This window comes from Colletotrichum fioriniae (genome assembly GCF_027942845.1).
Source record: "Colletotrichum fioriniae strain IMI 355084 chromosome Unknown scaffold_8, whole genome shotgun sequence".
Taxonomy (NCBI): Eukaryota; Fungi; Ascomycota; class Sordariomycetes; order Glomerellales; family Glomerellaceae; genus Colletotrichum; species Colletotrichum fioriniae.
This window is the reverse complement of record NW_027076844.1, coordinates 468,081-494,094: the sequence shown is the minus strand read 5'-3', so window position 1 is coordinate 494,094 and position 26,014 is coordinate 468,081. Positions and strand designations below refer to the sequence as shown.

Genomic DNA, 26,014 nt, shown 5'->3' with positions numbered 1-26,014 from the left:
GCCGTAGGAGGTTGCGGAGGACGGACGCACGGGCCGAAAGTGGATTGGAGATTTTGGGGGGGCAGTTTTTCTTTTCGGCGGAAAAAAATATCGGGGCTCAAATCCGACGACATGTCTTCGGGCCGGGGTCCCCGGCTTAATCGGAAACCCGCACCAGACCGTCCAAACCAGTCTAACTAAACCTCTTCAAGGAATTATTCTAAAAAGGAAACAACCTTTTCAGGGAAGTGGTAAGTGTTTCCCGAGATACGCGTATATATCGGATTTTTCGCATTAGCTCGGATCGTTCAATTGTTGTAATTGTAGCTCTCAAATGGTTCAGAACCATCTCCTACGATAGAAAGTTCAATGCAGATAAAGATCATGGTTGTACGTGTTTAATAATTCACATTGCTTTCTACCGCTCTCACTCTAAGAAGTTGTGCAATATAGTAACAGAAACAGCAACTCTACTCTCAAAGATGCCAGGTACACGTCCGTCCTTCTAATAAGCCAAAGTCTTCTGCAGAGCCTCTATTAGACTATCGGACGAGCTTGCTTGGTGTCATCCCGGAAAAGGAGAAATTCTGTCCTAATGCTGCCGCGTCGTACTTTTGACAGAAAAAGCTAAGATTCGTCAGCAATCTTGTCACAGTCCGAAAAAAAGACTAAGAACAAATCCTTACAATTACATACTGTCTAAGCAACCCATCCCCAAATGTTCTTGATGCTCTTGCAGACATCAATGGGCGCCTCGTTCTGCTCGAAGACGAGATCGCAGACCTGGTTCTTGGCTGGGGTGACCCAGCAGGCGTAGTTGCCGTCAAAGTCGATGCAGATGGTGGCGGCGAAAGGGCCGCCGCCGCCGCCCTGGTGGATCTGGCAGTTCTGGTTGAGGGTTGTGACGACTTGGAGGTCGCGGGACTGCCACTTCCAGTTGGCGTTATCGACGCTCTCGAAGCGGAAGCCCGTGTTGGACTTGCGGCCCTCCGGGTCGAGGGCCTGGGTGCAGTAGTCTGCGGCGACGAAGGACGCGCCGAGGAGGATGGTGGGGAAGAGGGTGGAGAATTGCATCTGTGGAAGGGAGCTATGGTTAGTTTTTGTGCCTGAGGGGGGGAGGGTGGTATCCTACCTTTGCGGTGTTGAGTTGAAGAAGTTGGAGTACAAGTGATTGGAATGGGTGTCAAAGACCGTAAAAGAAAGTGATGGTGAGATAGTGACTGTGGTAGTGAGAGACTTGAAGATGCAGTGTGAGCTGTGTGATGAAGGAATTTTTGATCGAGTTATGGCGGCGATCTTGTCAATACTTATACTCATGAAGTGAAGGCATCTCGACCATATAGATCTTGGCATCACGGCATCATGTGGTGTAAGTCATTTGCGAATCCGACAATGTCCCCGAAATAACACTCTGTTTTGAGTTGAGTGAGATTGCAGCTTAGAGTCTTGGACCGAGATCTCCGACCTCCGAGTCGCTTGTTCACTGCCTCAATCAAAAAAGAAGAAAGTAAACTACTGTTTTGGATATTTTGTCGTCTTCATCGAGTCAAGCAAGGCTTGGTAAGACTTGAGAGGCGCAAAAAGTCAAATTGATTATAGTATTTGAGTTGAGAGGATTACTGAACAACCAGTTTGGATAGCGTAAGGTTCCCTCGCCCGCAAAATAGATTCCGCATAATAAATCACCCGCCAGACGCAAGCCGCGGAGTCGGGATTTTACCCCACTCTTAATCACGGACGGTAGACGGACTTTTAGATACTCGGCGGGTGATGGAACGTGCTCGGATCCATAGGTAGGGCAGTGAGGGTGCACGATCGGGGGCGGAAAAAATGATTAGAAGAGTTCTACGTGTAAGAGACACCCCCTAATTCATAGCTAAGTTGCGAGAGAAGATGCCGTGCCAAGTATACCAATAACTAGTACCCATTTGTCCAATCTAAGAGACTCAAGGCGCATGCTCTAATTTACACCCCATCACCCGACGAAGAATCATAGTCACCATGTCTTTAGCCTCCTCCTCCCCAACCTGTACAGGACCGTCACCCCGATCCCACATAATCTCCGTAATGTCCGCCCCGACGTCAGCCCCCTCTCCCGCCGCGTCCGCGGGCCCGGGCCCATCCGAAACTGCTCGGGTCGATGCCCTGATCTGAAACTGCTCGTGGCCGGTCCAACTCCGGTACACATGGACCACCATCATGCCCTGCGCGTCTGGTCCGTCCGAACGACTCATCCAGCGATCGTCCATCGACGTCGGCTGGTAGCCGAGGAGGAGCTTGGCGGCGTCTGGGCCTGAGATGCAGAGGTGCCAGGCCGCCGTGGCGGGATTGCCGATGGGATGGAGGTCGCCCCAGTTGGAGCCGGTGACGCGTTTGGATGTTGACTCGCTGGGCGGCTGAGGAGAGGAAACGGAAGTTGAAGAGTTGCCCATGGTTATCGCGTGGTTTGTCAAAGAGGTAGAGTTGAGAGAGAGAGATAGGATACGCCGGGTACGTTCTGGGTGAATAGGTGGATTGAAGGAAATTGGGATCGTGCAATGAAGTTACTTGATTTTGTGTCGATGTAATGTGTAAGTTTGGAGCTATTTGGAATGGGGATATTATAAAGATGAACTTGTATTGGGCCCAGTCTTTGTCTGCTGTTCGGTCCGATGCATACGAGGTCTTGGAAACTGGCCATCCCAGCATCAGCCTCAGGAGGTTCTTTGAGATTTTCTTATTTGCGTATTGTAAGACTCCATCTGGGATGGACATGCGTAGCCTTAAACCCTATTTTCTCATTGTACGGGTCATTCGGGCTTCATCGGAGACCTGGGTAACATCAGATGAATTATCGGGGTCTTGGCAATGTACCACGAACAGGATATGATCGTCACATTGTCAAGGTTGGCCTGTCATGACACTGGGAGATCATTGTTCTAGAAGGGAGTTGTCCCTTTGTTCTCCCAGCAGTACCTGAAGTTGTCTGCTCCCTCAACTTGAGTCTTGCCATTACAGATTATATTGTTCATTCTCCAATTTTATCGGGATGGACAAGTGCGGTTTTACAAATCACTCCGGCTCCGTCGGTTTCGGATTCCATCACCCGCAGAGTAGTATAAGCTGACAACCAATTAGAACAGTCTTGGCAGAAGTGTAAAAAGTATTGTAAGAATACGAATACCCGTAAAGCCTGTGAACTCTTTGTATACTACCAATCTATTTGTTTTTTTATGCATCTGGATTCATACTAGACTGGTCTCGACATGACTCTCGAGAGTTGAAGCTATCGTGTAAGTGTCAGCTGTTTCACGCGAAACAGCATTCCATTGAAGGCCTTGCGGAAAGGCCGGATTCCGCGGCCTGTATCTACTAGATTCCTTCTCAAGCGGTTTTGACTTGCAAGATCAAGAATCAAGATATAAACCAGTCAAAAATCCGCAATCATGTTCAAGTTGGAATCAGCACACTACCAGCCCTCTGATCTCACACTCTTTTACAATACAATCGTTTCAAAAACATTCACATTCTTTTCAACTGCCTCTCTTTATCATTGAAAAATGGCTAGACAACAACCTCTCATGCTTGGGCTGACGCTCATTGCTTTCTGGGCCTTCCTCTGCAACGGTCTCGACCTCTACCGTGCAGACTCGAGAAACTACGCCACCATCCAGGCCTCCAAGGGCTTCTTGCCAAAGGGTCAATCCACCTTTGGCGTCGCCGCCCCAGACACCAGCCTGTGGAACCACGTCAAAGGAGCTCCTAGCGGCGCCAGCAAGGACGAGGACGGCTACGTGTCCACGACCTCGGACCCCAAGCTAGCCGAGTCCTGGGTCAGCCGCTTCCTGGGCGGCAACGGCTTCATCTACCGCATCCACTCGGCCCCCAACATGATTGACTGCCAAGCCACCCTCCAAAAGTACAACCCGTACCCCGAAGAGGCCGAGTTTGCCGCCCTCGGAGGCATCAAGGATAACCAGATCATCGGCTGGACCCCCGTCCGCGGCGGCGTCAAGGGCAAGGAGGAGCTGAACCCCTTTTACCAGGGCAACATCTACAGCAACATGGGCACCGGAGGCGCGCAGTACAAGCTCGCCGCCTTCCCGCCCAACCACCAGGCCTGGGGCGAAGCCCCTTGGTCGCAGTTCGCCTCGTGCACGCGCAGACGTTCCGCCAGAGACCTCTTCCAGATCGAGAAGCGCGCTTGCTCCGCGTCCAAGAGCAACGTCGACTACGCCAAGGAGTACCTTGAGTACGTCGAGGCCGTCTGCCCTGGCTGCCAGTAGTGTTATCAGTCACTACGATGGATTCTCTCGGCTGGTTCAAAACACGAAATCGACTTGGAATTGGAAATGGACATATTCATCGTCTGTTTCTGGCCAGTACTTTCTAGACTTTCTGGACAACAAGACTTCCTTGATTCTTAGATATTGATTTACTATCTGTATATCCCTTAGACAGCTTGTTACGCAAAGAATGTTGTTAGACCAAGTAGGCGACATGTCTTGACAATTCAATATACAGAGAATACACTTGCATCTTTCGCATTCTTTATTCCCAAGTCGGTACGAGCATCAAGAAAATTTTCCATTCAGGAACTGTCTTCGAGCAGCATATGCCCTGAATTGTGTAAGTCCATAACAATTTAAGTTTTGTAGTCGTCTGGCAAGAGCAAAAGTAAGTAAGACTAGTGCAACATATGACTTGGTTGTAGTCTCTTAGCACATGCTACTGTTCATTTTTTTTTGCTGCCATATGTAAAAATCAGTGAACTTGAGGTATTGCACGAAAGTTAGAATTAGTTTAACAGAACTAAAACATGAATCATGAGGTCAAGTAGTTCAAAACGCCGAACACTGAGTTAAGAATATAGCCCTGTATGGCCTAGTGGACAAAGCTCTAAGCAAGTCACAATGCTTGCGAGCTTTCATCGTGACTTAGGATTCCACTTTTCAAGAAAAGCTCATGCCTCTGTCTGCATGGTGGCCCTGCGATCTGGTCTGTGGTTTTGATGCTAGACTGCGATCAAGAGTATCTAGTCGACTACTATTGTCTTCTCTTTCTCCCTCATAGTCGGTGCTTCGACTTGTAGTTCTCTTGTATGTGGTTCCCGACGGTTATGCGGCTAAGAAGCTCCACTAAAGGGATCTACAATGCAGGAGGAAAATGCGCAAGCAAAAGCTCTAACTAGAAACTTGAGAGCAATCAACTCCCTATTACGTACCAAAATGACAGCTCAGTCTGTTCGCTAAAAAGAACTATACCCAGACAATTAAGCGATGCATTAGTGAGATTGCCTATCAAGTAGTTGCCGAAGCCTTTGCCGGGGGACCATGACTCACTTGGTGAATAAAAGCGAAGAGTTGTGGGGCTCTACAATGTCTCAATCTTTCAACCCGTTTTGATGTAGAACACGTCAGACTAGCGAAGGGCGCATCTTGAAATACTTCAAGCATTCGAATTTCTTTTTAAATTCAATGACATTTGTTGATTATGCGTTTGTTCTTCGCTGCCAATTGGCTCTTCGTGTTTTAGTTAATCACCGTCTGAGAGAACCCCTAGATGGTCATCTCTTTCCAAGTGTCGACTCAACCCCCGCCGAAATCCCACCCTCCTTTTTTTTTTGACAACAATGGCGTTGAACAAGGACGAGTCAATATCAAGCAACCGTTTGGAAGCTGGAGCTCCGGAACAGAACGACACAGAACATGATCATGGCAAAGGGTAGGCTGAAGGTCGTTGCTCCCTGTTGCGATCACCACACCAATCCCACCTTAGTCCAAAGACAGGGGCTGACCTCACCTAGCCGTTACATCAGCGTCGTTGTTGCTGCGTTCATGATTAGTTTTATGACAGGTGGCCTGCAATTCGGCTTCGGCATCTATCAGGCGCACTACGAGACGATGGCTTTACAAGACAACACCCCATTCACTGGAGCCACGGCCGCCCGGCTCGACCTCATCGGAACCCTTGCGATCTCAATGATGACCATATGTGCACCTGTCGTTGTGGCATGGTCGAAAACGATTGGTCCCCAGAAAGTCATGTGCGCAGGTGGTCTGCTTGTCGGAGTAGCCAACGTCCTGGCAAGCTTCGGTCGGGAGCTGTGGCATTACCAGATCACGCAGGGGTTCCTGATGGGAGTGGGATCTTGCCTCTCATTCGTACCTTCAATGGTCGTCGTGCCGACTTGGTTTGATAAGCACAGGGCGTTAGCCATGGGCATCGTCTCTGCGGGCAGCGGTGTCGGCGGTCTGGTTTGGGCCCCGGTGCTCGTGGCATGTATCGAGAAGCTGGGCTACCAAAACACTCTTCGCATGACTGGCGCTCTCGGTGCTGCGGTTGTATGCGCAGGTGGAGCGGTCCTCACCTGGGAACCTGCAATGGCGGCCAAGATACGCAGTGAGAACGCGACGACATCTAGACTCAAGAAGATGTTCAAGGTTCCCCTGCCTCCATTGAAGACCCTTAAGCAACGTAAGTTCATTGCGCAGAGTCTTAGCATGTTCTGCCAGAGCGCGGCATACTACACACCGGCGTTCTTCTTTGCATCGTACGCCAAGACCTTGGGATACTCTGACAGCGATGGTGCCAATCTGACTGCCGTCAACAACGCCTGCAACGCCGTGGGCAAGATTGCCATTGGGCTCGTGGCAGACCGCATCGGAAGGCTCAACGCGTTGTTTCTCACGACTGTGATCTGTGCAGCCGTCACTCTAGGGCTATGGGTTCCAAGCATAGCTATAGGATTGAGCCACGAATCTGTAGCAAGGTCGTTACTTGTCAGTTTTACAGTCCTATACGGTATTTTTGCGAGCGCATACGTCAGCCTGTTTCCACCAGCTCTGGTTGAGCTATTTGGGATGGAATTAATGCCGCAGATTACCGGGATCATGTACATGATCATGGGAGTTGCTTCCATGATTGGGACACCGGTGGCTGGTGCCCTGGTCAGAGGGCACGGTGAGATCAAGGAGTCGGGTGACTACATGGGGATGGGTATTATGGTGGGTACTCTGATGGCTGCAGCAGCTATCTTTGTGGCTTGGATGAGATTAGAGGCGACTGCAGACCGAGCTCAAGGGGGGAGGAAATGGGTCTGGAAGCTGTAAGCATCGGTGACTTCAGGGTGGTGACGGTGCGGCTTTGAGCAGATACCCTTATACTTGAAAAGGCGCTTGTATTCTCTTGACAAGAGTTACTCACTGATCCAAAAGCATGACTGTCGTTCGTTGAAGTCAAGCGATTTCCATGGCATGATCTATGACAATGAAAGCAGCCCTTAGCTTGACGGTTGACTTAGTTCAACTATCCTGATTCCTGGATGGCAGAATATCAATCAAAGACCACACTCACATATCTAGACTCCATACCTTTGAGCTCCAACATCAATGAACCCTCACTCACGTTGACGGAAAGCGTTTGTAGCCGAGTTGTTCCACCGCTCGGAGATATTAACCGTGCAGAGTATTGCCCAGGCAGCCATCTCGGAATCTTCTTAGGCGAGCTGAGCAGATATCCGTGGAGCATAATTGCGGATGGCTTTGCACCTGCACAGTCATCCATTGAGCTGTTGTCCTCTGACACCTGCGTTTGGTCCCCGCCGGTTGAGCTATGTCTTGGGCAGTTCCCTCTTGCGAAGCAGCTTATGGAAGGCCTTGGGCGACACTGGTGGAAAACAAACGCAGAAGGAACTTCCTACAAAATATTTTCAGGTCCCCGGAAACTTTCTCTCCTTCTCTCCTTCTCATACAACGCTTCCATTCTCAAGATACTAGGAAAGACCTCTGACATCATCGTTGACCGCCGCCTTCCTCCCATTCCGACGCCATGGCACCTGCTCACTCCAAGACGCAGGCCACTGGCTTGGGAAACCGAAATCTCTTGGATAAGATCGACAAGTTGAGAGAACTTGGAATTTCCAGGCAGATTGCCCTTCCTCAGGTATCTGATCTCATGCTTCCAATGATGCCTCATGCTGACATGTGGCGCACGTGAACAGCTCGTCGTCGTCGGAGACCAGTCCTCTGGGAAGTCCAGCGTTCTCGAGAGTCTCACTGGCTACTACTTTCCCAGATCGGTCGGACTTTGCACACGTCATGCCACCGAGATCGTCTGTCGTCGAGAACATACACCCAGCATTGTCGTTACCATTCAGCCCACCGATGCCGCCTCGGAGAGAGCCGACCTTGCTAGGTCATTCCGCCGTGAGCTGAAAGACCTCAAGGGCCAAGCGTTTGCGGATGTTCTCAGCGAGGTATGTTGCTTGTCTGTTTGATTTTTGATTCTTCAATTCATCTTTGGTCCATTCTATAGACTTCATATGCCATCTTCTTCCACTACAGGCTCCAAGTCGTAGCCAAGTTTAGCTGACCGTTGCCATAGGCTGCCGGGGTTATGGGCTTGAAGAGTGCCGAGAACTCCGAAGGTGCTGCCTTCAGCAAGGATGTTCTTCGCGTTGAGATTTGCGGCCCCAACGAGGAGCACTTGACAATCATCGACGTTCCTGGTAAGGCCAAACAACACTGCTTCTGGAGCTCACAGCTAACTTGAGTCCCAAGGCATCTTTGAGAATGCTCAAGATGGTATGCGATTACCTGTGATGTCTCTCGCCTTTCTTTGTCTCTAACCTCGTGGCTAGGCGTTTCGACAGCCAGAGACGTTGCCTTGGTCAAGTCCATGGTGAAAGATTACATCAAGGATTCCAGAACCATGTGAGCCCCCTGCTCATCTTCTCAGGTCTATGTAATTGCTAATAGAAGTCGCCTAGCATCCTCGCAGTGATTCCTTGCAATGTGGATGTCGCAACTCAGACCATTCTAACCTACGCCGCTGAAGCTGATCCCGAGGGCAAGCGCACTCTGGGTGTTCTCACCAAGCCGGACCTCGTGAGCGAGAACGCTACCAGAGAAGCAGCGATGGACCTCGTCCGCGGTAAGAGACGAGACATTCAGTTGGGCTACTACGTCGTCAAGAACCGAGGCGCCGATGACTCTTCCTCCAGCAAAGAGGATCGTGATGTCGACGAGAAGACGTTCTTTTCTGAGGAGCCCTGGTCCCGACTCGACAAGTCCCGCTTGGGAGTCCCAGCGTTGCGCGTACGGCTGCGTGAACTGCTCATGGACCGGACCAAAAGCGAGTTCCCAAAGGTCAGACGAGAGATCAATGAGCGCCTTGCCGAGGCAAAGACCAAGCTCAAGGACCTCGGACAGCCCCGAGGCACCGCCGATGAGCAGCGAGCCTACCTCGGCAAGATTGTGAGTCGCTTCACCGAGTTGAAGAACTTTGGTCTGGATGCATACTACACTGGCGATCCCGTCTTCGACACGCGTCCGGAACTCCGCCTCGCCACTCGAATTCGCGAAATGAATACGGCTTTCTCTTCCATGTTCTTCAAGAAAGCGCACACTCGCGATTTCGATGACCTTATTGAGAAAAAGTCGAATGACACGGAAGGCTCTCCGTCTGAGGATGATGATGACTATGACGACTCTCCACTCAAGGACTCTTCAGACGAGGACGAAGATGACAGCGGCAAGGATGAGGATGCCACAAGAGATGATCTCTACAGAATCGCATTCCCAGTGCCATCTGGTGAGTACGGCGAACTGGATGCAATTCTGTCAGACCCTTGCAGATGCCCTGCGCCTCTGAAAGACAGCATTCTGAGGCATCTCCAGCAGCTGTATCTTAGATCCCGTGGCTTTGAGATGGGCACTGTGAGTAGACACTGGCATCTAGTTATCCCATGCGTAATAAACTAACAGATCAATAGTTCGGCAGTCACATGTTGCCCACAGCCTTCAAGGAGCAATCCAAGAAATGGGAGTCTATCACTTTGGCCCATGTGAGCAACGCCATTCTTGTCGTTCACCACTTCATCCACGGCGTAGTCAAAGAGTCCTGCAGTGATGAGCAGGTCTTTGACGCGCTCTGGTCCTCAATTCTGGAGAATCTTATTGGCAGATATCAGATGGCAATGGATCAGGCGAAGTTGTTGATCCATGTTGAGAGGGAGGGTCGCTCCATCACCTACAATCCGGCCTTTGACAGAGCTCTGAACAAGATCAAGGCTGCCAGATCTGCCAAGAAATTCGAAAACCTCAAAGTCTCCCTGAATCTCGAATACGCGCCGGCCGATTATGTCCGATACGAAGACTTGAAGAAGCAAGTCACCCACGAGAAGGGCACCAGCGCGACGAGTTGCGTCATCCATGATGTCTTGCAGAGCTATTACGAGGTTGCGAGTGCCCGCTTCTCGGATATGATCTGTGCTCAGGTCGTCGATTACTTCCTTCTCGGCGCGGAGGACGGCCCTCTCAATGTTCTCTCTGCAAATCGTATCTTTAAGATGACGGCCGAGCAGTTGGAGATGGTCGCGGGCGAAGACACCTTGAGCAAGTCTGCTCGTGAGATCCTGAAGAACGATATCATGCTCTTCGAGCAGGGAAAAAAGGTTCTCCGCACTTGAATGCAGGGTGTTAGCTTGGATGTGGGGTTGAAGCTGGATCCGTTATGCTTCCTCAAGGGATTGATCTTCATGTTGCGCAGTCCGCTGTTGGGGGGATCCGGCAGGTAGTTCAGGTGTAGACTGTCACCACAGTATCTCGACTTGTCTCTCCTGCTGTCCCTTTACTTTCATGATTGACTTGAACCTGAAGCCAACTGTCGCAATGTCTGTCAAATGAACTGACGTCAGGCCTACAGACGAGGTCGTATACCCAGTCAGGAAGATGAGTACTAGCATACACTGTCAAGACGTGGTGAACAGATAAGGAAGGCGCTCATGAGACGACGTCGTGAACCCCACCTCAGTCTGATGAACTGCATTCTATCGTAGCATTGATGCAGTATATGAGTAAGGATGATAGAATGTCACTGTGTCAGGCGGGCTGATCCGTCATCGACGTTTGACGGCTCCGTCTCTGATGTACCCATCATACCTGGTGTCGATCAACGAGCTCGCTCTCGTTTCTTGAAAGGTCAGTTGAAACATGTCGAAATTGGGACAAGCTGCATAGCTAACCCAACATCCCGACCTTGGGCAGTTGAAGCAGATGGGACTTGCACGAATCATCCCAGCTTTCAGACTCCACGTGGTCAGAGAAGCAGAAAAGGTCCAAAGGTCCATCGTCGGTAAGTGGGTTCTATCCCGAGCAGTATGGCTATGAATGGGCTTTTCCTTCTGGAACTGGGTGACTTAATCATATTGGATTATCAATCAGTGGATTCAGACCGAGGTTGCCGGCAGATTTATGCCTCTTGTGTTCCCATACAGTCTCGGTCCCTGATCTTAACTGTGAATTAACCCTACTGGGAATAGACAAGTCAACCTGGAAGGTCGCAACACCGAGTCAATACAAAACACGTATTATTCATTCAAACACCATTTCACCCGCCTCTTTCGGCCCCTCCAGCTCGGGGTGGCCCCTCTCTCCCTGCCGATAAGATGCGGCGAGTAAGACAACCTTGAAGCCTTCAAGGAAAGGGAAAGGATCCGCCGTGCGGTATTTTGGGGGTGGAGCCGGCAGGGAAGAGGAGCACGACCAGGAGGAGATCAAAAAAAAGCTTATGGAAGCTTGTTCCAATTCCAACGTCGCAACGACCCACGTGACTGCGCTATGATCCTGAGAGCCAGTGACAGGTGGGCCAAGAGGGGCAGTGGCACCGCTGTGGTCCGCTCCACGTTTGGGGCTAATGTCCGCCCGACATGCCGTACCCGAGAGGAGCACGCCGTGGCCCCGACTGGGCAGTGTTGAAACGTCCTCTCTTCGCTTGAGCTAGCACAGCAAACGCAATCCCGTACCTTATTCCTCACGTTTTTACGGATACAACGTGGGCAACGGCAGCCCAACGGAGAATCGCCCAGCCAGCTAGCTGTATTACTCCGTACTGCACCCGCAGACATAAAGAAGAGGTCCAGTCTGATATACCAAGGTTACCACGGACCATTTCCCCTGAAAAAACAGGAGCGCACATTTGCTATTGTTTCCAAACTACCTTCTTGCATACACCGGGACCAGTCAACTAGGCCACACGAGACGAAAGCACATCCCTTTTCGAAAGCTCCTCATTTACCCGTACCTTGCAGATACCTCACATCGACATCACATCCCCATACCACGAACCCAGACCAGACCCCTGGAACCTGGGAAGGAGGGGGGAAGGAACAAGGGTGTGTAGTGCTGCAGCGGGCGGACCCTTTTCGCCGTTACATACGCAAGCACACAAGCTCACTCATTGACCCGCGGAACCACTTGGCGGACCTTGGATCCCTTTTCCTCTTGGTTTTTTTTTGTCTCCTGCCAGGCTAGGCTGGGCTGGTCTGTCTGTCTACCGCCCGTCCAACTGCCGCGATGGGTCGACTCGCCGACGTCGCTACGTCGGCCTACGAGTCCGTGAGGGGCCTGCTGACGGGCAAGGCATATAAATACAACGCCATCCCTGACGAGGAGGGTGAGAGGGATGAAGTCGATGAGTATCGTGAGAGCAACGCGCCTGACCCGAAACGTCGACTTTGCTTCCTCACAATCGCCGCCATGGCTTTTGCTATTTTCCTCTCATTAGCCTTGGGCTTCAGGTACGTTCCCATATTACCTTGACTGCGTGAGACCATCCCAAGATTACAGACTTTTTCGAAACTGACACCACAAATAGTCTCGTCAGCGGCCAGGCACCGCGCAACGGGCTCGAATCCATCTCGCAGTTCTGGGGCCAGTACTCGCCCTTCTTCCCCGTGCCGTCCGACATCGACACCGCCACCCCGCAGGGCTGCGAGGTCACCTTCGCGCAAGTCCTCTCCCGGCACGGCGCCCGGGACCCCACCGCCGGCAAGACGGCCACCTACAAGGCCCTCGTCGACCGCATCCACGCCAACGTCACAAACTACGGCAAGGGCTTCGAGTTCATCAAGACGTACCAGTACACCCTCGGCGCCGACGAGCTGACGCCCTTTGGCCAGCGCGAGCTCGTCAACTCGGGTGAGGCGTTTTACAAGCGCTACCAGCCCCTCGCGGCCGCCAACGACATCTTCATCCGCGCCTCGGGCCAGAACCGCGTCGTCGAGTCCGGGCTGAACTGGACCGAAGGGTTCTTCGGCGCCAAGCTCGCCGACGGCCACAGCGGTCCGGACGGCGGCATCGTCAGCCTCATCACCATCATTCCCGAAGAGAAGGGCGTCAACAACACGCTCGACCACGGCCTCTGCACCGCCTTTGAAGACGGCGCCTTCTCCAAAGTCGGCGACGAGGCGCAGGTGCCCTGGCGCGAGGCCTTTACGCCGGCCATCACGGCCCGCCTCAACGAGAACCTGCCCGGTGCGAACCTCACGGCCGAGGACACCATCGCCTTCATGCAGCTGTGCCCCTTCAACACCGTCGTCAACGGCACGCAGTCGCCCTTTTGCGACCTGTTCACGCTCGAAGAGTGGAAGGACCTCGAGTACTACGAGACGCTCGGCAAGTACTACGGCTTCAACGCGGGCAACCCGCTCGGCCCCACCCAGGGCGTCGGCTTCACCAACGAGCTCCTCGCGCGGCTGACGGGCCAGGCCGTGGTGGACCGCACGTCGACCAACGCGACGCTGGACGCGGACCCGGCCACGTTCCCGCTCGACAAGAAGCTGTACGCCGACTTCAGCCACGACAACGATATGATGGCGATTTACGGGGCGCTAGGGCTGTACAACGAGACGGCGGCGCTGTCCAAGACGAACCGGACGTCGATGACGGAGTCCAAGGGATTCACGGCCAGCTGGACGGTGCCGTTTGCCGCGCGCATGTACGTGGAGAAGATGAAGTGCGGTGGAGGTTCGGACGAGGAGGAGTTGGTCCGGATTTTGGTGAATGATCGGGTGGTTCCGCTCGTCGGGTGCGGCGCGGACGGGCTTGGGCGGTGTAAGCTCGGGGCGTTTGTGGATAGCATGGGATTCGCCAAGAGCGGAGGGCTCTGGGACCAGTGTTTTGTGTGATTTTATTTGATTTAATACCCAGGAGTGTAAGGTACCTTGGACGAAGGTAGACTTTGCATTGCAGTACGGAGTGGAATTCTACAGCGAACGCATATCTCAGTATAGTCGGAGAGTACTCCGTACATGCCTTTTTGCCCACGATACCTACAGACTTCGTTGTGAAAAGGGTTGTCAAAAAGCTTGGGATTAAAACGTGCCGAGTGTCAGTGTCAAGTCAAGTGTCCGGCTTAGGGTGGTGGCACCAAAGTTTCAGTTGACAGGGGCGCCTCAGGGTCCCGGCCCCCGGGTCCGGGTCCGGGTCTGGCAGATGGTGCGGCGGGAACGTTCGTTGCTTTGGGGTGCGTGAGAGCTCGAGCCATTTGGAGGTAGAGCCCCCATCATCTTTATTCGTACTGAGTTAGGTACTTACTGGAGATGCATAAGCCAAAGCAAGGCGAGGGAGGAGGTTTGGTGAGAGGGCCTCATGAACCTAGCCTCAGCTGAAAGGTACTCGCCTGGCTCATCCGTCCATGTTGCAGCATCTCCCTCTAAGAGCCAGACAGTACCTTTTTGCCTGGATAAAGGTAAGCTTACAGTAAGGCAGGTGGCATCTGCGAATAGGACTCGGCCGGAGAGATATTTTACTGTCTCAGTTACCTACTCCGTAGATGCAAGGGGGTAGTGGTAACGTACGGATACAGTCTGCGCTATGAATAGCGCCGGAGGGTCGCACGAATGCCACGTTTGGATCTCGAATTTGGCGCCGGCAAGGAAGGGGAGAAGAAAAAGCAGGGATTTCCTGTATCCGCAAAGCTGGTTTCGTTCCCGGCAGCTCTCCAAAGGAACGTCATTGGATCCTCGCCCGTGATCAAATGGAATGCAGCACCTCAATCTCCTGCGTTCAGCGGCAGGTCCGTAAACTTGGGGTCTCTTGCTGCTGCTGTTTATACATGTATTGATTAAACATGGACTTGGGGGCCCGTTGGGGGGCATCAGGTTGTCTTTGGAAAAGGTCTCTGCGAAACGCGTCGCACTCTTGTTGAATGGAATGCGCACACGCATCCTAGCACCACCCCCAGCCAGCCCGCGCGCAGTCTCTCCTTGCGTTGCCTTGTCTTAGAAACGGACCTCGAGGTAACCAAGTCGGAGGAATCAAGATAGAGATAGATGATTGGGCAGCAACAACGGATCTCGAATGGCCTTAGGTAATTTACCTGAAGAGGGCACCAAGCTGCCGGGTTTCCTTGGATTTGCGGGCAGTAAGGTAAAGAAGTGGAGGATGACCTGGAGACTGCCCTGATGATTGGGGATTGGAGATGAAGAGGGAAGAATGGAGACTGCGGTGCGGGCGGGACGCTGACGGAGCCCGCGGAGCTACACTAAAGAGGATTGGGGGCCATAGGTACCGCGTGAGGGCCGCTTTCATTGATTGGCAGGTATTCCATTGGAAGCTGCAACCAAGAGCAAGTTGGGTACACCTTCTTCATCCTTCTGCGCCAACTTTGTTGCATTTTCGTACGGAAAACGAAGTACCTAAGGTACCTACCTACCTAAGACCAAGGTAAGGTAGGTAGGTAGCTGCCTTGCATTTGTCCTGCCCCAATCCTCCACCAAGGAAACAAGCCGCTCTGCCGAATTAGCTCAGCTCAGGCCGACCATTGTTGGAGTTGGTCATTCTTGCCAGGCGTGCCAGGCTACCGAATACCTCAGAGTATCCGTACACTCACTGCCTTCAGGTAAAGCTAAAAGCTTGGGGGCTACCTACTGCTTTGCTGACCTCACCTGCCCGGTCTTGCGCAGCACCTGCACCTGCACCTGCACCACCACCGGACCACACAGCGCGCGTGCTGCCTCATCAAACAAGGTTTCGACGGGCCTGGTCTGTCTGCTTTCCTCTCAATCCACAATCACCTCACCTCATCTCATCATACTTTTGGTACGAAGGTTACCGGTACTTTTTCACCCTCCCGTCTCTTTCTTTCCCTCTCCCACTCTGTTCTCCTCGCCCTGTGTCGTCCCTCTTCTACCCATCCTCTCCAGGACCGGGCCTCTCAGTCAGCAAAGTACCCGATCTACGTCTTTGTTTCCCAACGGGCGTTCGTGTCCGTGTCGCACACACAGCCCAGAAGCAAAGCTTCCGGCGACCAAACGAACAGGCGGCTCAGCGAAACACACCAATTACCAACAGCACCACTGCTGACCGTTGGTCCATCTCACACGTCAGCCTTCCCATGAGCCGGACCTCCATCATTCGTCGCACGCCTTCAACCAACACCACCTACTCCTCCATTGTCGTTGCTGAATCGACATCTTGCTGCTGAGAATCGCTGCAGTTTCCCCCGCAACGCCAAGCGCACTTTCCTTGCATCGTCGCAATTGAATCGCAACCATGGTGTCAGCCGCTGGAGGTATCGTCATTGCCATCCTGGTCCTCGCCATCGTTGGCGGCGCCGGCTGGGTCATCTTCACCCAACTCCGCGCCCGGAGACTAGGTGTACGTAACAAGGCTCTCCCCATCCCAGCATCATATTCCTATCATGCTCTGTGCTGCGACTAACCTGCGTTGCACAAAACAGCTTCCACCCCCATCTCTCTCCTCCTACATACCTTTCCGAAAATCCGATCCGCCGCCGTCATACGGACCCCCGCGCCCTGCGCCGAGCGGCATCGCCGGCTGGTTCAACGACAAGATCACTTCCTTCAAGAACCGCAACAACCGCTCTGCCGCCGGAGCCTACGAACAGCCATCCGGCGGTGCTGGTGCGCCTCGCCGGGGCTTCGGACCGCTCGATCCGGATGAGGCGTGGGATACGCGTGTGGGCCACGAGGCCGAGACCTACGGCCCTTATGGAAACTACGAGGAGCAGGAGCTGGGGTATCGCGGCGGTGGCCACAATGACAACAGCTACAGCATGAACCTTGCCTCAACTCCCAACCCGCACGACGAGCCGGCGCGAGGCCGCAGCCTCAGCAGGGATGATGACGGCGGTCTAGGTGTGCACAAGGCTGGCGGTAGGAATCCGTTTGAGGACGACGCCGAGCCGAGCAACATTAGCTTGCGCGGCGTCAGCCCCCGGCCGATTGTCGACACGGGTGCGCCGCAACAGCAGCAACAACAACAGAAAAAGGACAGCGGCGAGAGCCCGACAGAACGGAGGTCGATCTTCCGGGAGAACGTATGATACGGTAGCGCAGGCTTGAAAAATCGATTGTGAAACTTCCCGTCAATGAGACCGCAAAGCACAAAGATGAGAAACTAGACAAGAGTTTTGGAGGAAGCGCAGAGGATGGAAGTTGAAGATGAAGAGAGGGCAAATTGTCTGTTTTCTTCGGGAGGGCAACGCGTAACGAGCATCCGTACGGGAAGCGGGCCGGGAAAGTGGGAGGAACTGGGTCTCCGGGACACGTCACGATTGGGAAATGTGCAAGATATGGTCGTCTTGTGAGAATTCAAAGGCGTTTGGGCTCTGCTTTATTACCTCTATTCTCCATGTTTTCTCGCCTGATTCCATCTTTTTGCGCGGTAGAATATATGAACAGGTTGAACCGCCAAATAAGCTTCCCAACGACTGTCTCGGGGGGAGAGAAAAGTTAGCATGCCCGTTTCCCGGTATCCCGCCGGACCCGTCGGCCAAGAACTTTGATGAAAGCCTCCGGGGAAAATGATGAGTCGACCGGGTCTCCACCAGTTGATTAGGTGACGACTTTACGAGACACGACCGATACTGAGAAATCCCTCATATGAGGTAGAGTAAGGTTATGTATGGATGGTATGCGCGTATGGTATCCGTCGTTCGCCTAATGTGAGCCTCCCGGTCGCATGCTCCGTCAATGAAGCACCATTGCTCCCCCCCCTTGCGGCATATGCGCTCCTCGCGTACCGGCGCGTTGTCCCGCCGAGAATGTCCGCTCGGTGGGAGACTGCCTCCCGGGCTTTATGGGAGCCGGAGTGGGTCGGGAGTATCGGTGGCCACTCGTCCTGAGGAACCTTGTACGGAGAACGAAGTACCTGACCTGGGTGCGCTCCAATCGCGCCGAGCTGAAGAACACATGGGAGAGCCAAAGTGGGCAGAGAGGGTGAGATCCCGCCCGCTCCCTCCTCCACACAGTCCACCGTTGGAACTTGGACCAACTATTTGTGACCTCATTCCTTTCTTTCCCCTCCAAACCACCCCGCCATCCCATTCCGATTCCCCCCTCCTCCCATCTTCTGCCCCTCCAAAAAAGATCTCCCCATTTGGAGCTTGCTAAAACATTGATCGGCGACCACACTACCCTTATCCCATTGATATTTTCCTCATCAAGCAAATCAGACGTCTACAAGGTCTTCAATTGATTTTAATCTCAATTGGGGTTTCTTCTTTACAATCCGAGTTGCCCTTTCATTGGACGATTATAGCTAGCTAGTTGTACGGAAACACAACCACCAACGACAAATCACCATGGCGGACCTCAACCTCCAAGAAATCCACGACACCCTCCTCGAGATCGCGACCGAGGCGGGCAAGATGATCATGTCCGCGAACCCGGCCTCGATTGACCAGGACACCAAGCTCAACTGTACGCAATCCCTCATCCAATCCCTTCACCTCTCCATCCATTGAAAGCGCATCCCCCCTCCCCCGGCCATCCTCAGCCCTCTCTTTCTCAACAAGTTGCAACACCTTGACTAACTTCTCCTCACCCCCCTTCCGAACAGCCGTCGACATCGTGACCGAAACAGACCAAGCCGTTGAGAAAATGGTGTCCACCCGCCTCTCCGAACGCTATCCCACCATCGCCTTCATGGGCGAAGAAACCTACACAAAGGGAACCCGCCTTGGCCCGGAACCGACCTTCGTCGTCGACCCCATCGACGGCACTACAAACTTTGTCCACTCCTTTCCCGATGCCTGCATCTCTCTAGGTCTAGCCGTCGACCACGTCCCCGTCGTCGGTGTCATCTACAACCCCTTCCAGGATCTTCTCTTCACGGGCATCAAGGGAAAGGGCAGCTACATGCGCCGCGCCGGTGGTCCAGCACAGAAACTGCCCCTCGCCAAGAACCCTATCCCCCTGAAAGGACTGGATTCCGCGCTGCTGGCGTGCGAGTGGGGATCGACCCGCGACGGACCCAATTTCGACCTCAAGGCCGAGACGTTCAAGAAGCTGGCGGCGACCAAGGAGACGGGCGGGGCGATGGTGCATAGCATGCGCGCCCTCGGCTCCGCGGCACTGAATCTCGCGGCCGTGGCGGCGGGACAGCTGGATGCGTATTGGGAGGGCGGGTGCTGGGCGTGGGATGTGTGTGCGGGTTGGTGTATCTTGACCGAGGCGGGCGGGATCATGGCGGGCGGGAATCCGGGGGGTGTGGGAGCCTGCTGTTGATGAGAGGGTGTATCTTGCTGTGAGGGGAGCTCCGGGCGGGCAGAAGGAGCTTGTGGAGGAGTTTTGGGGGGTGATGGGGGATAAGAAGTTGGATTATTCTGTTTGAGAGGTGAGAGGGGAGTTTGATGATGAATTAATATGAATGAGATTTGGATAAGGTACCTAGATCAGGAGGAAACAGGTATTAGATTTGGTGTGTAGATCTACAATATAGACCATGTCTTGGAATCTCGAATATCAAACGTCAATTTCAATATGAAATACCGTATAACCATGCTAGCACCGAGGCAAAGTAAGTTCATTAGCCACAACCAGTAAAAAGAGTTCCCCCCCCCCCTGATGGCGATTGGGGGCTACATCTCTTGGTGCTCATGCTGGGAAATTTTGGGTGCTCATTCCGGGACTCGAACTCGGGTGATTCTCTCGTATGCGCTAAGCCTGTCGTCGAGTAGGCTGGTTGGCGTTCAGATTGTTGACCATAAACCACTCCACCACCGAGCCAGTTTGACCTGACCCGTCGACCTAGACGGGCGCCTGCTGGCTGGTGACGAGGATGGGTTTGAGGGGGGGTATATACCCCTTCAGCCTCGTGGCGGGCGGTGAGGTGGTGTGTCACGTGTGGGAGACACCTTGTGTTTGATGAGGACGGGAGGGAAGGTACGGTTGATGATGAGGGAAGGTGCGGTCAACGTCCTAGGCGAGGAAGGCGTAAGGTAGGCGGGTCATGAATGTGTGGAAGGTACGGTTGATGCCAAACCCACTTGATTCATCTGGCCTTCCATATTCATGCGCAACTACCTGAATGACCTTGCCTCACTCCCACCTGGATGGGAAAATTAAACGGCGATAAGGCTTGGTGGTTGCGGTGAAGTAGATGAAGTCCCGCGCTTTTCTCCCATATCCGCTTAGCAAACTTGGTGTGTGTTCGTCCGAAGGCTTTTACCATCTCACATTAACCAGGGAGTATTGCCGCATGAACGATTTCAAAGATGTTGCATTATTGATCTTCAGACGATTGAACCCATGTATTGTAAGACGTATCATTCCTCTTCACTAAGAAGTCCTATATGGACCCGAGCCAAAGCCGGCAACCCAGCAGCTCCTTAGCGCCACGTGGGGGACCGTAACCGAACGCCGTTAGTGGTCAATGCTGGATGCGAATCCCCCAAACTCACAAAAGGCCCACCAACCCCCGTTACCACGTTGAAGACTGCGCCCTCCATTATCGCGGACAGAGACCAGCATATTTGTGACTGCTGCGGTTGATGTCCACAAAGATCTTGACTACTGAACAGACATGAAAACCAAACAGCATACAGTCTGCGATGAGTGCAGAAGACGAAAACTTGGCGTAAGAGTCCGCAAAGTATGAGAGAGACCTGGCTAACGCTTCGTTTTGGCAGTGCGATGGAAAGCAGCCCTGCTGCTCTCAGTGTGTCTTCTCTAGCCTGATTTGCCCAGGGTACAAGAAACACATTGTATTCCGCCAACCTTTATCACCTGGCTCGGTCGCTTCAGGTCAGCGGAAGAAGCGGGCACGTCAAAACAGGACACCCAATCCCGCAAGTCAAAGGCCGAGACCTCCGACTCGGGCCTTGACTTGGCCGCTCAGCGACGTACTCTCAATGTGCATACAAAACTTTGTCCCTGCCAACGAGTTAGGTTCGATGTCCAGTACTTCAAAGCCTTCACAGTCTCGAATATGCGGAGCATGGGTGGAAGTTCTGCCGGGAATCGTCGGGACAGATGGGAGGCATGACGGACCTTTATCCTCCGCCATCAAAGCTCTGGGGATCTCACTGATGGCCAGAGGCCCCAAGGGGCGAGCTCCTGTTCATGAAGCCATTGAAGCGCACTCCTCAGCGCTCAAGGCTGTAGGGTGCCTCATCCCACACGCCAATGAGGATCCGAACAACTATACCGAGATATCTGTAGCCATCATGTGCTTGTTCCTGTCAGAGGTAGGAGATTCTCGGTCTCTATTCGGTCTCTTGTAGGTACCTTTACTCACATAAGACTGTCCCAGAAATTCTTTCCCACATCGAGCTATGCAGCGACAGTCCACGCAAGGGGCATCGGTGAGCTAATTCAACTCCGCCCGCCGCACTTCTACGCATCTGGAACACCCCACAAACTTTTCGTTGGGTTCAGACCAATTCTAGTACGACAGCCCGTATTCATCATCACCTCAGGTCACCTGTGCTGATATCTCAGATTCTCCATGCGTTTGACACTCGGAAATCGACCTTTCTCGGGGCGCCTGAGTGGAAAGAAGAGCCGTTTCGACGTGTAGTCCAAGACCCCCTCCAGGCCCTCTTGAGTGAGGCCTGCGCCATACCCGCTATTTTCGAGATGATTGATCACTGTAACGAAGATAGTGAATCTACCGCCCGCAACGCCGTGGTCCAGTTTGTGGAAGCTATCAAGCGCCTGGAATTTTGGCACAAGTCAGCAAACATGACCATGAGAGACTTTACACGTTTGCAAAAGGTCTCACCAGCCAATACCACCGGCCTCGAATTCCCAAATATCACCGTGGCTAATTCATTGAGTCACTACTGGGCGTTCTGGATTATTTGCGCCACCCAGATACAGCGATTAACAGCGCACCACCCAAATATCTCACAAGATTGTCTTCTGATAGACGGCGAATACCCCGCAACCAAAGCGGTGACCCAGAAGGTTCTCCAGCTATCGTCTTTTATCCTTCAAAGTACAAGCTATTTGATGCGGGAGGACATGAAACTCTACGGCACAGCATCTGCGTTCTTTCCTTTACACATTGCGAGGGGTGCGTTGGAAATGTTTGGAGGCGGTGATGAGGCCATTTGTGAGCAGTTGGCAAGGAACGCTGAGGTTATACGCCAACAAGGATATGAGGATGTGTTATTGCATAGACGGACAACACTTCTCAGTTGACGTTCGGTCAATGATAGACCTCGTCAGCTTTTGTTGGAGCAGACGTATCTGTGGTTACACAGCAAGGACGACAATGGCAGTAAGGACGACAATGGCAGCACGGACGATGACGATGACGACGACGACGACGACGACGACGACGATAGTAACGGTTAAAATGAGATTAAATGATAGGAATGAACAACGCGCTACTCGTCGTACCATAAGTATCTAGCCCGATGGCAAAGCGTTATGCAATATCTTTGCTCTTCACCACAGTGCCGAATGCATCCGCAATTTCAGCCAACGCAATCTTCGTCAACTCCTCAGCATTTGCTCCAGGGATATCGCGGTCACCGACGGCGTCTTCAACAACGATCACGTCCCACCCCTTTTCACTCGCCTGTCGAGCAGTCGTCGAGATACAAACGTGCGCCTGTCGAAGAAAATGGAAAGTTAGTCTCTGGTACAACTTCTCGTCTACAAGTCATCTTTACCATGTATCCAGTCAAAACCACCTTGTTCCTTCCAGTAGCCTTTAGCAAATCTTCCAGGTTTGTACCCGTGAAGGAGCCCGGAAAGTGCTTGGTAACCACACTTTCCCCCTCGAGCGGCTTCAGCTCTGAAAACTCCTCGGCGAGCTCGGTGCCGGGAGTGAAGAGTGGGGCACCGGCCGGCACTTCATGGACGACGTGGATGACCGGAGCCTTTGCGGCGCGGTATCTCTCAAGCAGAGAAGCGATTTTTGCTCGAGATGCTTCCACGTTTGAGACTGCTAGCTTGCCGGTTGCGTACTCGTTTTGAGCGTCGATGATGACCAGGGTGCTGTCGCTCGTGGAGGTTGTAGATGCTGGCACGCCGAGCATGGAACGCATCGATACTGCTGCAGACGCCATGGTGATTTGTTGTTCGCCGCGAAAATTCTGGAAAGAAATCTGAAGAAGGTGTTGTACGAGTGATGATGTGAGCGGATGATGCTGGTAATCGTCTGAGGGCTTGTACTATCGCTGGCTCCTGGGTCATATATCCGTACAGAAAGGTTCCGGGCTTTCGGTGTGTTAGTGTGCAAGGGTTCTCCAGTAGTGGATGGCGCTAGGCCAAGTAAGGCATCATAACCCGCCAAGACAACAGATCCCCAGATGATGGAGAACGATCGAGGGGCCCCAAACGGATGAGAAATGGCCAATCGGAAGCCACCAAAGTCTGCAATGACGCCGGATTAGAGATGTCTTGGCGAATTATGAATCCTATTCTGGTCAAGCGCAGCGGTCTCATGAAGGCATGGAGGAACGCCCGTTTACCGCTACTCGTCCTGCAAATATGATGACAGTCAAGCTCGTGCCTCAACATCGGCCCATCGGCAATGAAAAATTATTGTTTCTAAGCTTGATAATCTCCAGGCTTCTACAACTGACAAATCCTTCCTGTTGATTAGTGATGGAATGTAATCATGATTCCCAGTTGATGCTAAACAAATAGATATTTCAAGGAGTTCAGCATTGAAATGACATAATCTGCTTTCAGTGTAACCGGGAAAATTAGAATCATCAATGATAGCGAAAAGCTTCTTGAGCCTCACTACCTCGTTGTCCACAAACGGCCAGTATCACATTCCCCAGAGCGCATAAACTTACTACTCTGGCAAGACTAAGTCTCACAACATTGTAGTAAAATTGAGAGCCTATGGTATCAACGCAACTTGTCAAAGTCCTTGCCTCAAAACCTTAGGGCTGACGGGTGGCTTGAGATGACGTTAGGTGGGGAGTCCACTGTCAATGTCATTTTGATGAAAGGCATTCGACTTTAGCGTTGTTGCTGTCAAGCCCACATGCCAACCCATGTCAAAAGTGCTATTTATCTCAAGTGTGACTACCCTACCAAATATTGTATGCTTTTGGGTTGGTAACCGGCGTCTTGCATCGATTTGTCAAAGCGTTCACTGCTGAATCATGGTTGCCAGTTGTAAGTCTTGGGTTGGTCAGACGTGAGAAAGCCTTCTTTCCAATCCCCGAGAGGCATCGGAGCTTATACAGCGTATACCCCTTTCATATATAAGGAACACTTTGAAGCGTTTATTCCAACGAACATGAATGAAAACGACATTACAAAATAGCTTCTACCTCCAGTCGCGTCATCTACCAATAGCCCCTCTTCAGACGGTTCAACAATCGTGATCTCCATCAAACCTTTGACAATGTCTTCCAATAACTTCAAGCCTAAAGTGAGCATCACTCACGTTGGAACTGCGACAGCCATCCTTGATATAGATGGCGTGCGCTTCTTGACCGACCCTTTCTTTTCCCCAGCGGGCACCACTTGGGATGTGGGTATCACCATCCTCCAGAACACCGAGGATCCTGCTCTCAAGCTCGATCAGCTTCCTCCCATCGACGCAGTGCTGTTGAGCCACGAAGACCACCCCGACAATCTCGACGAGCTGGGCCGCCGGCTCCTCGACGGCCGACACGTCTTCACGACCATGGACGGGGCCAAGAACCTCGCTCCTCGCCCGGCGGTCGTTGGCATGGAGCCGTGGACAACCGTTGAGAGACGCATCGGCGGAAAGGTCTTCCGCATCACGGCCACCCCGTGCCAGCACCTACCCGGCGGTGAATGCATTGGATTCTTGCTGTCGTCCGACGACTTCGGGGTTGGACCGAACAAGCTGCCGAACGCCATCTACTTTACGGGCGACACGGTCTATATGGACGAGTTGACTACGATTGCCGACAAGTTTCACGTGCCTATTGCCATGATGAATCTCGGTTCCGCCCATGTGCAGTTTCCGGACAGGGACGCACCGCTGCAAATCACCATGGACGGCAAGCAGGCGGCTCGTCTTTTCCGAGAGATCAAGGCAGACTATTTGGTGCCCATGCATTACGACAAGTCGTGGGGTCATTTCACGCAGTTTGAGGAGGGACTGGCCAAGGATTTTAGAGTTGAGGGTGTTGATGGCAAGGTCAGGTGGTTGAAGCCAGGAGATGCAGTTGAAATTATCTGACTGGCAATAACGAACCCCTTAATGTAGTAGCATAGTTTGGAGACATATCCTCATTAATTGGAAGGATTGAACAGAACTTGTAACAAGAATCTAATTGTCTCTCGGTCTCGACAAATGCTGACAACGCTGCGAGTTCGAAACGCGGGTATACATCACGAGGCAAAAATACCAGTAATTCAGAGAAAAAGGAAGAAGAAAAAGAGACACGCTTTAATAACCAATTTTAGATTGTCACCGTATCTTTCACGCTGCAATCCTAATCCCGTATTATTACAACAATGCTAAGTCAAGGTCTGCTTCATCATTAGCCATACCAAGAAAAAGAGTCCATCCGCCTTTCCCCCGTTGAGTAGGGGCTACATCTCTCCATGCTGTGATTCGAACTCAGTCGCTTAGCCTGTCATAGAATAGGCTGGCTGCCGTTTAAAATTTGAGTGTTGACCATACACCAATCCACCACCCAGTCAATTTGGCCTGACGCGTCGACACCTAGACGGGCGCCTGCTGGCTGGTGACAGGAATAGTCTTGCAGGGGGCATATCCTTTCAGCCTCGTACGGTGTGTCACGTATTGAGACATACGGGGAAGGGGAAGGTATAGATTATCAAGTACCTGAGTGTTCTAGTTAGTGGACGAGAACCTCTCGTTATGAGACCTGGTGTCTTTGTGCTAGCTCGGGCCTAATAGTGTCGGCAGACGCTGCAATAGGATAATTATTCGATGTGCCATTGTGTTGAAATAGTTGATTCCTTTTGCCCCTTTATTGGGGGCACGGAAGCGCAGAGTGCTGGTTCGGGCCGCTGCAGAGAGATATGAATTTTGCCTTGGCCTGCATATGA

At 52.5% G+C, this 26,014-nt stretch overlaps 9 protein-coding genes across 9 annotated transcripts; 7 read left to right on the top strand and 2 right to left on the bottom strand.

Moving 5' to 3' along the window:
• Window positions 1–678: 678 nt before the first annotated feature.
• Window positions 679–2,411, bottom strand: N0V96_006948 (uncharacterized protein; the record flags this gene model as incomplete). The annotated part of the gene is made up of 2 exons (XM_053192415.2): window positions 679–1,053; window positions 1,980–2,411. 2 exons carry the CDS (start codon window positions 2,409–2,411, stop codon window positions 679–681), a joined length of 807 nt encoding a protein of 268 aa, XP_053050179.2.
• Window positions 2,412–3,518: 1,107 nt separating this feature from the next.
• Window positions 3,519–4,244, top strand: N0V96_006947 (uncharacterized protein; the record flags this gene model as incomplete). The annotated part of the gene is made up of 1 exon (XM_053192414.1): window positions 3,519–4,244. One exon carries the CDS (start codon window positions 3,519–3,521, stop codon window positions 4,242–4,244), a length of 726 nt encoding a protein of 241 aa, XP_053050178.1.
• Window positions 4,245–5,590: 1,346 nt separating this feature from the next.
• N0V96_006946 (uncharacterized protein) lies at window positions 5,591–7,070 on the top strand (the record flags this gene model as incomplete). Its single annotated transcript, XM_065757869.1, has 2 exons — window positions 5,591–5,610; window positions 5,765–7,070. 2 exons carry the CDS (start codon window positions 5,591–5,593, stop codon window positions 7,068–7,070), a joined length of 1,326 nt encoding a protein of 441 aa, XP_065613392.1.
• A 718-nt stretch (window positions 7,071–7,788) lies between these two features.
• On the top strand, window positions 7,789–10,429 carry N0V96_006945 (uncharacterized protein; the record flags this gene model as incomplete). The annotated part of the gene is made up of 7 exons (XM_053192412.2): window positions 7,789–7,902; window positions 7,961–8,215; window positions 8,344–8,467; window positions 8,520–8,543; window positions 8,600–8,672; window positions 8,729–9,677; window positions 9,734–10,429. 7 exons carry the CDS (start codon window positions 7,789–7,791, stop codon window positions 10,427–10,429), a joined length of 2,235 nt encoding a protein of 744 aa, XP_053050176.2.
• Window positions 10,430–12,314: 1,885 nt separating this feature from the next.
• On the top strand, window positions 12,315–13,927 carry N0V96_006944 (uncharacterized protein; the record flags this gene model as incomplete). The annotated part of the gene is made up of 2 exons (XM_053192411.2): window positions 12,315–12,538; window positions 12,616–13,927. 2 exons carry the CDS (start codon window positions 12,315–12,317, stop codon window positions 13,925–13,927), a joined length of 1,536 nt encoding a protein of 511 aa, XP_053050175.2.
• Window positions 13,928–16,295: 2,368 nt separating this feature from the next.
• On the top strand, window positions 16,296–17,088 carry N0V96_006943 (uncharacterized protein; the record flags this gene model as incomplete). The annotated part of the gene is made up of 2 exons (XM_053192410.1): window positions 16,296–16,400; window positions 16,483–17,088. 2 exons carry the CDS (start codon window positions 16,296–16,298, stop codon window positions 17,086–17,088), a joined length of 711 nt encoding a protein of 236 aa, XP_053050174.1.
• A 1,260-nt stretch (window positions 17,089–18,348) lies between these two features.
• N0V96_006942 (uncharacterized protein) lies at window positions 18,349–19,273 on the top strand (the record flags this gene model as incomplete). The annotated part of the gene is made up of 2 exons (XM_053192409.2): window positions 18,349–18,466; window positions 18,606–19,273. 2 exons carry the CDS (start codon window positions 18,349–18,351, stop codon window positions 19,271–19,273), a joined length of 786 nt encoding a protein of 261 aa, XP_053050173.2.
• Window positions 19,274–22,421: 3,148 nt separating this feature from the next.
• On the bottom strand, window positions 22,422–23,067 carry ISC1_3 (phospholipase C type enzyme; the record flags this gene model as incomplete). The annotated part of the gene is made up of 2 exons (XM_053192407.1): window positions 22,422–22,607; window positions 22,669–23,067. 2 exons carry the CDS (start codon window positions 23,065–23,067, stop codon window positions 22,422–22,424), a joined length of 585 nt encoding a protein of 194 aa, XP_053050171.1.
• Window positions 23,068–24,365: 1,298 nt separating this feature from the next.
• Window positions 24,366–25,175, top strand: N0V96_006940 (uncharacterized protein; the record flags this gene model as incomplete). The annotated part of the gene is made up of 1 exon (XM_053192406.2): window positions 24,366–25,175. One exon carries the CDS (start codon window positions 24,366–24,368, stop codon window positions 25,173–25,175), a length of 810 nt encoding a protein of 269 aa, XP_053050170.2.
• Between the last annotated feature and the right edge of the window lie 839 nt (window positions 25,176–26,014).